This window comes from Nylanderia fulva, unplaced genomic scaffold, assembly GCF_048542155.1.
Source record: "Nylanderia fulva isolate GAGA-0341 unplaced genomic scaffold, ASM4854215v1 Scaffold1463, whole genome shotgun sequence".
NCBI lineage: Eukaryota > Metazoa > Arthropoda > Insecta > Hymenoptera > Formicidae > Nylanderia > Nylanderia fulva.
The window spans coordinates 1-10,784 of NW_028189692.1; the positions used below are offsets into that span (position 1 = coordinate 1).

General features: G+C 41.6%; 1 protein-coding gene and 2 non-coding genes across 3 annotated transcripts; 2 read left to right on the forward strand and 1 right to left on the reverse strand.

The window, feature by feature from the left end:
• Positions 1-109: 109 nt before the first annotated feature.
• On the reverse strand, positions 110-1,638 carry LOC146724151 (uncharacterized; the record flags this gene model as incomplete). The annotated part of the gene is made up of 2 exons (XM_085480384.1): positions 1,579-1,638; positions 110-1,495 (listed from the first exon to the last, which is right to left on the reverse strand). A coding segment is annotated over exon 2 (1,348 nt), but the record flags the coding sequence as incomplete, so codon positions are not given.
• A 6,045-nt stretch (positions 1,639-7,683) lies between these two features.
• Positions 7,684-9,604, forward strand: LOC114945752 (small subunit ribosomal RNA). Its single transcript, XR_003822476.2, has one exon. It is a non-coding gene; the product is annotated as a small subunit ribosomal RNA (ribosomal RNA).
• A 799-nt stretch (positions 9,605-10,403) lies between these two features.
• LOC114945750 (5.8S ribosomal RNA) lies at positions 10,404-10,558 on the forward strand. The gene has a single exon (XR_003822474.1). It is a non-coding gene; the product is annotated as a 5.8S ribosomal RNA (ribosomal RNA).
• Positions 10,559-10,784: the final 226 nt, after the last annotated feature.

Genomic DNA, 10,784 nt, shown 5'->3' on the forward strand with positions numbered 1-10,784 from the left:
TTATTATTATGATAATTATTACTGTTCATAAAATTAATATCAATATCAGTATTTACATGACAGTTATTGTCATCATCACAAGAAAATATCACATTATTATCAAACTCACAGTTATTCTTAGAATTATTAGCATTAATGTTATTATTATTGCACAAAAGTGATATATCAATATTAGAATCATTATCATTCGTAGAATTATTGATACTGATATTACTATCTACCGTTTTACAACCATTACTATTATCACAAAAAGATATCACATTATTAAAATCAATATCATTTGCAGAATTGTTAGCATTAATAGTACTATCTACTACATTATGATTTCTATCATTACAGGAAAATGTAATGTTAAGTTTAGTAGCCTTTACTCTATTCTGCTCATTATTAGACTCATTAGAAATTATCATAGCATTATCACAACCAACAATTTTGTTAGAATTATTAGTGACGCAACCTTCATCATTTATTGCATTGTGATCATGTTCATTAGAACATGATGTATCAATATTAGGATTATTATCATTTGTAGAATTATTGATATCACTATGTACTGTTTTGCAACCATTATTGTTCTCATAAGAAAGTATCACATTATCAAAATCAGTATCATTTGCTGAACTGTTAGCATTAATAGTGCTATCTACTACATTATGATTTCTGTCATTACAGGAAAATGTAATGTTAAGTTTAGTAGCCTTTACTCTATTCTGCTCATTATTAGACTCACTAGAAATTATCATAGCATTATCACAACCAACAATTTTGTTAAAATTATTAGTGATGCAACCTTCATCATTTATTGCATTGTGATCATGTTCATTAGAACATGATGTATCAATATTAGGATCATTATCATTCGTAGAATTATTGATATCACTATGTACTGTTTTGCAACCATTATTGTTCTCATAAGAAAGTATCACATTATCAAAATCAGTATCATTTGCAGAACTGTTAGCATTAATAGTGCTATCTACTACATTATGATTTCTGTCATTACAGGAAAATGTAATGTTAAGTTTAGTAGCCTTTACTCTATTCTGCTCATTGTTAGACTCACTAGAAATTATCATAGCATTATCACAACCAACAATTTTGTTAGAATTATTAGTTACACAATTTTCATCATTTATTGCAGTGTGATCATGTTCATTAGAAAATGTCCCGTTGTTATCAAAATCAGTACTATTCGCAGAATTATTGTCATTAATATTATCTACAATGCTATCATTTCCATTATTATCGGCATTATTATTTGTAAAATTATCAGTATTACCAATAATTTTCGTTTTAATTCCGTTATTAGAATCAACGTGTTTTATAAGATAATTGATGTTACTTTGATCATTTGCATTGTGGCCTTGTCCATTATAAAGAAATGATACTACATTATTGTCAAAATCAATAGCATTATATAAATTGTTAGTATTAGTATTCTTTTTAGTATAATTCATATTGATAATGCAAGCATCTTGTGGTATTTCTGTAGTTTCTACAAAAAAGTATAATTACTGTAAAAAATAGAAATGCAATATATTGCATGTAGTTTTAGAATTATAATACTGTAATACTTACTATTATTATTATTGACAATTAATTTTATGTTTTCCAGAGCAATACGTGGATTATTTGTATTTAAACTTTTAGCAATTGCAAGAAGATAATTTTTATTTTCTGTAACAATAAATATAGTAATTTCAATTATTTATATATAAATAACCAGAAATTAACGCGTTGATGCAAGAATTTAACTGAAAAGAAAATTAAAAAGCAGTGCTAAGTAAAAACTTTAGATTTTTACGACTTAAGTTAATATTAACCTGTTAAAAATCGAATAAAAAGGTTACGTGCTGTTGTGCTCAATATTAACAATATTATTGCAATGAAAACATTTTATATTATTTTAAATAAATATAGAATGGTGATACTTACTATTCTGTGCAATTGTACGTATAATACATGTTTTTTTACGATTCCTAACTGGACATTTTACGCGTCTTCTCTTGTGTTTTATATTTACATGATATTTATGATAATTACAAAAAAATAATATATATCGTGACATTTTTCACTTAATGTGATGCAATCGCGTACAAACGAAACGAAAAGATTTTCATTAAATGTAAACCGAAATCTTATATATATTACGCAATTTCTTATGCAATATTGCTAATAAATATGGAAGGTGCCGGTCCCGCCAAATTATAAGTTTGTTCGCATAGCAGGCTCCCCCCCAACATACTTCTCGCTCCAATGCGATCCTATTGGATTATTTGGATATAAAGATGCTTTTATATGATAGCATCAAACGTGTCGGCGCAAAAACTCATTGCGCAAATGTTAAATAAAATAGATTTCAGCTTCTTGCTGCTAATAATAAGATGAATCATACGAGATCATACAATGAATAAGTCGAGATCAAATGAATATTAGCACATATTAGTACTGAAAATTAATATAATATTAATTATAATCATTATATTTATTATATTTATTAATATTATTAGCCACAAGAAGCTATTTTCTTTCTTATGTGACATCTGCGCAAACGTAGATGCTTGACGCTTGATGCTACCATGTAAAGGCACCTTTATGGCTCCTGCACACCAGCGCGATGACGCGACACGCGATGCGCGATATCCAATGAGCGTACAGCTTTTTCGCACGTTATATCCGTCGCATTATAGAGTGCGACATCGCAAAAAAGTTGACCAAGTTTGAAGATTTGTAGCGCGCGACGAGCGATTTACTGCGATCCTATCTATAGATGCGATGTCGTTATAAACAAAGAGGATCTCTTTGGTCATAAATAAACGTGCAACGACATTGATCCGAGAGTGATATTGTCATTAAATTATAGAATTGCAATAAATGGTAAATATGCAATAAATGATGTTAGGTTTCGTAATCGCGCATCGCGTTTATATGAATAGGTAGAAAATCCTATTCTCGCGATTCGTCGCATATCGCGTGTCGCGTCATCGCGCTGGTGTTACTGAGACAGAGAGAAAGATTACGGTGGAACGAGTTAAACAGTATTTAGATCATGTGCCGACTGAAAATACATTGGACACTAATCAACCTTACGCGTGGCCTAGTCAAAGTGTTGTGGAATTTAAAGAAGTTGTTTTGATGTACAGGTAATATTTTCAAATTTTTTGATAAAGATAATGCACGATTGTAACATTTGGTAAAAGAAATTTTTGTAATTATATTCGCAGGAACCATTTAGTGCCATCGTTGATAGAGATAACATTCGTTACTCGACCAGCGGAAAAAATAGGCGTCGTTGGTCGCACCGGTGCTGGAAAAAGTTTGTTCCTATCTTCGTTGTTTAGACTGACAGAGATCAGTTCTGGGAGTATATTAATCGACAACGTGAATATTCAAACGTTACAACTGAACACATTAAGGTATTCATAAACTTGCAAAAAATAATCATTGTATGTTAACAGTTGTAAAGAAAAGAAAAATATTCCAGATCCCATTTAGCAATTATACCTCAGAATCCGTTTCTTATCTTGGGTACTAATCGAGAGAATGTGGATCCGTTGGATCAGTATACCTATATGCACATATATACAAAACCTTTGAGAAATGTAAAGTGCATTCTTTTTTTCATCGATTGGATGGTTTGGATGCAGTCTTGGATGAAGGTGGTAGTAATCTCAGCACTGGGCAGAGACAATTGTTCTGCTTAGTCAGAGCTGTGCTACACAATGCGAAGGTACTTCTTATCTGTAATATTCGAGAAAGCAATTGTTCGTGTATTAATAACTTGATATTTATTTATCTCTGTGAAATTAGTCTTTTTCTTATTTTCTCATTTGCTTTGCTTTTGAATAAAAAATTTTTAAGTACCTCAAATTGAAAAATTATCTTCGTAAATCCAATGTTTAATTATGGGTTCTATGTAACCCCTCATGGATTCTAACAATTATTATTAAGAAACTAGAACTAAGAGTGTAAACATTTTCTGCATTTCTTCTGAAGATAAATATTTCAAAATTAGTTTAAATAATTTTTTTTAATTTGCATTTTTTTTTACATAATGGGAAATGTCGTTAAGTTATAATGTTTTAGGTATTCAAATTTTTAAAAATTTTTGTAATTATCATGTGATAAATATAAAACACAAGACGATACACATTAATTGTTCAGTTAATAGGAATTTTAAGACGCTTGATTAGTACCCAAGATAAGAAACGGATTCTGAGGTATAATTGCTAAATGGGATCTGGAATGTTTTTCTTTTCTTTACAACTGTTAACATACATGTATTATATGTATAATTGTACAGAATAGTATCATTATTATATATTTATTTAAAGTAATATAAAATGTTTTCATTGCAATAATATTGTACGTATTAAGTGCATACAACAGCACATAACATATTAATTTGATTTTTGACAGGTTAATATTAATATAAATCGTAAAAAATCTAAAGTTATTACACAGCGCTTTTTAATTTTCTTGTCAGTTAAATTCTTGCATCAATGCGTTAATTTCTGATTACTTATATTTAAATAATTAAAATTACTTTATTTTTATAGAAAGTAAAGACGATTTTTTGGCAATTGTTAATAGTTTAAATAGAAATAATCCACGCATTGTTCTGAGAGATCTGATCACAAAGATTAATATATTAATATACTTTGACATAGTGACAAATATAATAGTAAAATATAATACTAAATATAATACTAAAATATAATACTAAATATAATACTAAAATATTATACTAAGTATAATACTAAATAATATTAAAGAGAGAATTCACTCTGATTTGATAAATTTATAAAAACTGAAAATATATGAAAAAATCAAAATAAATAGCTTTGCGCAGTGTAGTTTTTCCAACTTTCTTTTTTATAAAATTCTCGCAATGTAACTTAACTTTTAGCTTAATGTGTCATATAATTAATTTCACATATTGCACTTGTAATCATGAATATATATTATCAATAAAAGAATTGTAATAACTACACAGTATTGCTACTCTACATATAATATAAATATATGAAGAAATCAAAATAAATGACTTTGCGCAGTGCAATTTCTCTAACTTCTTTTTTATAAAATTCTCACAACGTAACTTAACTTTAAGTTTTATGTGTTGAAATAATAAAAATTAGGTATTCTACTTATTTTTTGCAATTTCTTAAATACAAGTAATCTACGTATTATTTATGAATAAAAAATTAAAATATTTCCGATTTGACTAAATAAATATTTTCTGAAAAAATATTTATTCATTTAGTGACGTTTAATTTTGCGCCTGTTCCCGAGTTCTCGCTTGTACCGCTAACGAGCGAGCTAAATGAGATTAATTAAATGAGGACGCATCGGAAAGTTTATTCGTGCAAACACTCCGGCTTCGCTTATCGGCATCCTGCCTGCATTCGTCCACGTATCGGTCGTAGAATCTCGAAGATTGTGCATCCGACGAGTGGTAGCCGGGAATTAGCAGATATCGTAATAATCGTGTCGCGCGGTCGTGCGGAGCGTCGAAAAGTACGAAACCTTTGTCCGAAACGTATTTCCGTATCGTAGCATTATCTCCTTGTAGCGGCGCTACTCGCCGTCAAGTGCCCCGGAGGTACCGCCGGCGGGCGACGGACTTGGTGAAATCATTTGGTCGTCCGGAGGTGTCGCCCGTCCCGGAAGTGCCGTCCGTCCCCAAGTTGACGCCGGCCGTTATGTGGTGCCGCACGTATAATCACGCCCGTAACGAGCCGTCTCGGTTGCCGCGCGCGTGATTTCGCATCGGGCGAGTGTTCCGTACCGTAATCGCGGTCACCGCAGCTTGCGTGTTGCGTATCATCCGTAATAATTCGAAATATATGTCTCCGACACGTGGGTTTGAGAGACACGTTTCGAGTTAGTAATCGGACAGCGCCCTCATGTCGAGCGAGCGCCGAATAGTAAGTAACTTTCGTCCGAAACGTTTTTACGTAGCTCTCCTCGTTGCGGCACCGTAAATCGTCGTTAAGTGTTCCGGAGGTACCGCCGGCGGTCGTCTGACTTCGAGAGATCATTCGGTCGTCCGGAGGTGCCGCCCGTCCCAGAGGTGTCGCCGGTCGGCCGTGGTTCCCGGAGGTGTCGCCCGGCCCGGAGGTGTCGCCGGTCGGCCGTGGTTCCCGGAGGTGTCGCCCGGCCCGGAGGTGCCGCCCGGCCCGGAGGTGCCGCCGGTCGGCCGTGGTTCCCGGAGGTGTCGCCCGGCCCGGAGGTGCCGCCCGACCCGGAGGTGCCGCCCGGCCCGGAGGTGCCGCCCGGCCCGGAGGTACCGTCGGTGCTTATACCTTATTGTCCCGGCATTTCGTTTGTTTCCTTCTTAATTAATGCTAATTATCGTTGTTTGACATTTGCCATACGGCTATCGTGATAATATTTTATCGTACAATAGGACTTTTCGATCGTTCGCTAAACGCGACAATGTCTCGATTGAACGCGCCTTTCGGCGTTCGCGCTCGCATACGGCCGTGCGTAGGACCGTGCGTCGCCGACCGCCTTGCCGGCCGGTTGGGTACTATAAGAGATACGTCGCGCTCGGCGCGTCGAACGAGTCGAGCGAGTCCGGACGAGTCGTAAACGTACTTTCTCGAGTCTCTCGCCACTCCGGCGTGTTTCGACCGCTCTCCGTACCGTCGCCGACCGCTTGACCGGTCGGTTGGGTACTATAAGAGGTAGGAGAGATTAATATTGTACGTGTCGCGCTCTCGACATTGACAAACGAAGAATCGCCCGAACGGGTCGAGAACGGATTTTGTCGAGTCGCGACTCTGACACGGAGAGAACATTTATATAAAATGTTTGATTTGGAAACCACGAATATATAAAATAATATACGATCGTCGCAGAACGCGCCGCCGCCAAGTCTTCTCATGCTTGGAGGTTGCGTGTCTCGCGAGAACGTACGTTCGACTCTCGCGTCGTCTCGTATTCCTCTTCGCCGGGGATTACGGTGCGGCTCTTCTCGTTCGTCGCCGAACGCGCGCAAAATTAACGCATACTTATTTATTACGAGCACAGCATTGCCACGAGTCGGTGTCGCAAGACCGAATGGCTCTTATGTGGCGCGCACACCTCTAGTGTGTTGGCCGCGCGGTTCCCTCTCGTTTCGTACGCAGCAGCGGAATCGTCGCGCTTACCGAGCATCTACTCCACGGATACGAGTTTGCGGGAAGAGTTGCTTCTTCCCGCTCGCTTTGTACGCCGTAGCGAAATCTTATTGCTGGTCGTGTGCGGTTAAACGCGTACGAACCAGACAGAACAGTCCTCGACGTCTAAGCATCGCCATCGTCGATCTAGCGTCAGGGTGAATCGCGCGGTCTCTCGAGACCGCGCATCATAACATTTGGGAGAATAAGAACACGAGTATTTTGATCTTGTGGATTTTTGAACGGAGAGGAGGAGGAAGAAAAGGAGAGGCGGCGGCGTCGGGGGTTTACTTTCGCCTCCGTCGTTCTCTCGTACGCTTTACATAATAGCGTTAAACACAGCAGAGTGTCGCCGACCGGCTGAGCAAGACCGGCGGCAAATAAAATGGCACATACGAGCGTGTCGCGCGCGCGTCGGTGTTTCGGCATCGAACGCGCGCGCGCGCGAAAAAAAGCTAGCGACGAGTCTTCGGGCTCGCTCGCGAGTTACTCCCTTGCGAGTAACCGAACACGAAGCTCCCTGGTTGATCCTGCCAGTAGTCATATGCTTGTCTCAAAGATTAAGCCATGCATGTCTCAGTGCATGCCGAATTAAGGTAAAACCGCGAATGGCTCATTAAATCAGTTATGGTTCATTAGATTGTACCCACATTTACTTGGATAACTGTGGTAATTCTAGAGCTAATACATGCAAAACAGAGTCCCGACCAGTGATGGAAGGGACGCTTTTATTAGATCAAAACCAATCGGTGGCGGGCGGCTCGCCGTTCGTCCACCGTTTATTTTGGTGACTCTGAATAACTTTGTGCTGATCGCACGGTCCTAGCACCGGCGACGCATCTTTCAAATGTCTGCCTTATCAACTGTCGATGGTAGGTTCTGCGCCTACCATGGTTGTAACGGGTAACGGGGAATCAGGGTTCGATTCCGGAGAGGGAGCCTGAGAAACGGCTACCACATCCAAGGAAGGCAGCAGGCGCGCAAATTACCCACTCCCGGCACGGGGAGGTAGTGACGAAAAATAACGATACGGGACTCATCCGAGGCCCCGTAATCGGAATGAGTACACTTTAAATCCTTTAACGAGGATCCATTGGAGGGCAAGTCTGGTGCCAGCAGCCGCGGTAATTCCAGCTCCAATAGCGTATATTAAAGTTGTTGCGGTTAAAAAGCTCGTAGTTGAATCTGTGTCGCACACCGTCGGTTCACCGCTCGCGGTGTTTAACTGGCGTGATGTGGGACGTCCTACCGGTGGGCTTAGCCTCGCGAGGGGCGGCCCAACTAATATCCCGTCGCGGTGCTCTTTACTGAGTGTCGAGTCGGGCCGGTACGTTTACTTTGAACAAATTAGAGTGCTTAAAGCAGGCTACCTTCGCCTGAATACTGCGTGCATGGAATAATGGAATAGGACCTCGATTCTATTTTGTTGGTTTTCGGAACCCCGAGGTAATGATTAATAGGGACAGATGGGGGCATTCGTATTGCGACGTTAGAGGTGAAATTCTTGGATCGTCGCAAGACGGACAGAAGCGAAAGCATTTGCCAAAAATGTTTTCATTAATCAAGAACGAAAGTTAGAGATTCGAAGGCGATCAGATACCGCCCCAGTTCTAACCATAAACGATGCCAGCTAGCGATCCGCCGAAGTTCCTCCGATGACTCGGCGGGCAGCTTCCGGGAAACCAAAGCTTTTGGGTTCCGGGGGATGTATGGTTGCAAAGCTGAAACTTAAAGAAATTGACGGAAGGGCACCACTAGGAGTGGAGCCTGCGGCTTAATTTGACTCAACACGGAAAACCTCACCAGGCCCAGACACCGGAAGGATTGACAGATTGATAGCTCTTTCTTGATTCGGTGGGTGGTGGTGCATGGCCGTTCTTAGTTGGTGGAGCGATTTGTCTGGTTAATTCCGATAACAAACGAGATTCTAGCCTGCTAAATAGGCGTACCTTATGGTATCGCGAAGGCCCCCGGCTTTGGCTGGCGGGTTTTTACTACCAACGTACAAACAATTCTTCTTAGAGGGACAGGCGGCTTCTAGCCGCACGAGATTGAGCAATAACAGGTCTGTGATGCCCTTAGATGTTCTGAGCCGCACGCGCGCTACACTGAAGGAATCAGCGTGTGTTCCCTGGCCGAAAGGCCCGGGTAACCCGCTGAACCTCCTTCGTGCTAGGGATTGGGGCTTGCAATTGTTCCCCATGAACGAGGAATTCCCAGTAAGCGCGAGTCATAAGCTCGCGTTGATTACGTCCCTGCCCTTTGTACACACCGCCCGTCGCTACTACCGATTGAATGATTTAGTGAGGTCTTCAGACTGGTGCGCGGCAATGTCTCGGCATTGCCGATGTTGCCGGGAAGATGACCAAACTTGATCATTTAGAGGAAGTAAAAGTCGTAACAAGGTTTCCGTAGGTGAACCTGCGGAAGGATCATTAACGTTCCGGAGGTCCTGCTCTGCGTCGAGAGTCCTCTCTTTTGGGAGAGACGCGCGCTCGCAGCAGTCGGCGACTGAATGGACGCGCTGAAAAGGCGCTCTCAGAGAAAAAGAAAATAACGGATTTGACGGAATTTGTTGTTGTGTTTTGATATAACGACGGACGCCGTCGCGCCTCTCTGACCGAAAGTAGTCGGCAAGCAGAGCAGCGCGCCCGGCGGTGTTCGACGACGATTCGGAGCGAGACGCTTCGCGATCACGCTCGTGTGTGTGCCATTCTTCGGCCACACACACACAGAGCGTCGATTCGGCGTTGAGCGCGAACCGGTGGTAACCTATGCCCGCGCACGCGTGTGTGCAGCACCCACGACGTTCGTCGACGCGCGCCCTCCCCGTTGTCGCGGGGCAGCGGTCAGCGTGCCGAGAACACACGGTGTGCGACCGCGAGTGCCGAGCGAGAGGACCCCCATATATTATTATAATATATATATAACACAGAAAAGGGATCGATGATATTTCGACCAATCTGTCAACTGTGTCGGTCCGACGGTTTCTTCAAAGAGCTTCCGCACCGGCTCTCCCGTTGCGGGAGAGACGCTCCGAACGAGAAACACACAACTCTATCTTTGTGCCGTAGCCTTCCCTGGCGGGAGGCGGCGGTCCGCGCGCGTCCTCGGACGCGCGCGGACAGGCTGATCGAAGAGCCACCACGATTATTCTCTCTCTCTCGTCCGAGAGAAGAGACCACGATGGTTGAACGAGAAGCGCGTTTCTTCGCGAACGCAAAAATTTCGAACGATTACCCTGAACGGTGGATCACTTGGCTCGTGGGTCGATGAAGAACGCAGCTAATTGCGCGTCAACTTGTGAACTGCAGGACACATGAACATCGACATTTCGAACGCACATTGCGGTCCACGGATACAATTCCCGGACCACGCCTGGCTGAGGGTCGTTTTAGTACCCCTAAACTGCTTGCGCCCGAAAAGCGCGCACGGCCACGACGCGGGCGACCAGAGAATGGCGCGCGCGTCGCCTGTGCCCTGTGCAACGCTTACAATGGGCGTACGAGCGATCGTTGGACGTTCGCCCGAGGTGTCTGTGCCGCGCCGACCGGCCGCGGTGCAAATCCTGGCGTCGTCTGAAATGACACACCGAAATAATAATAATGAGGAGGAGAA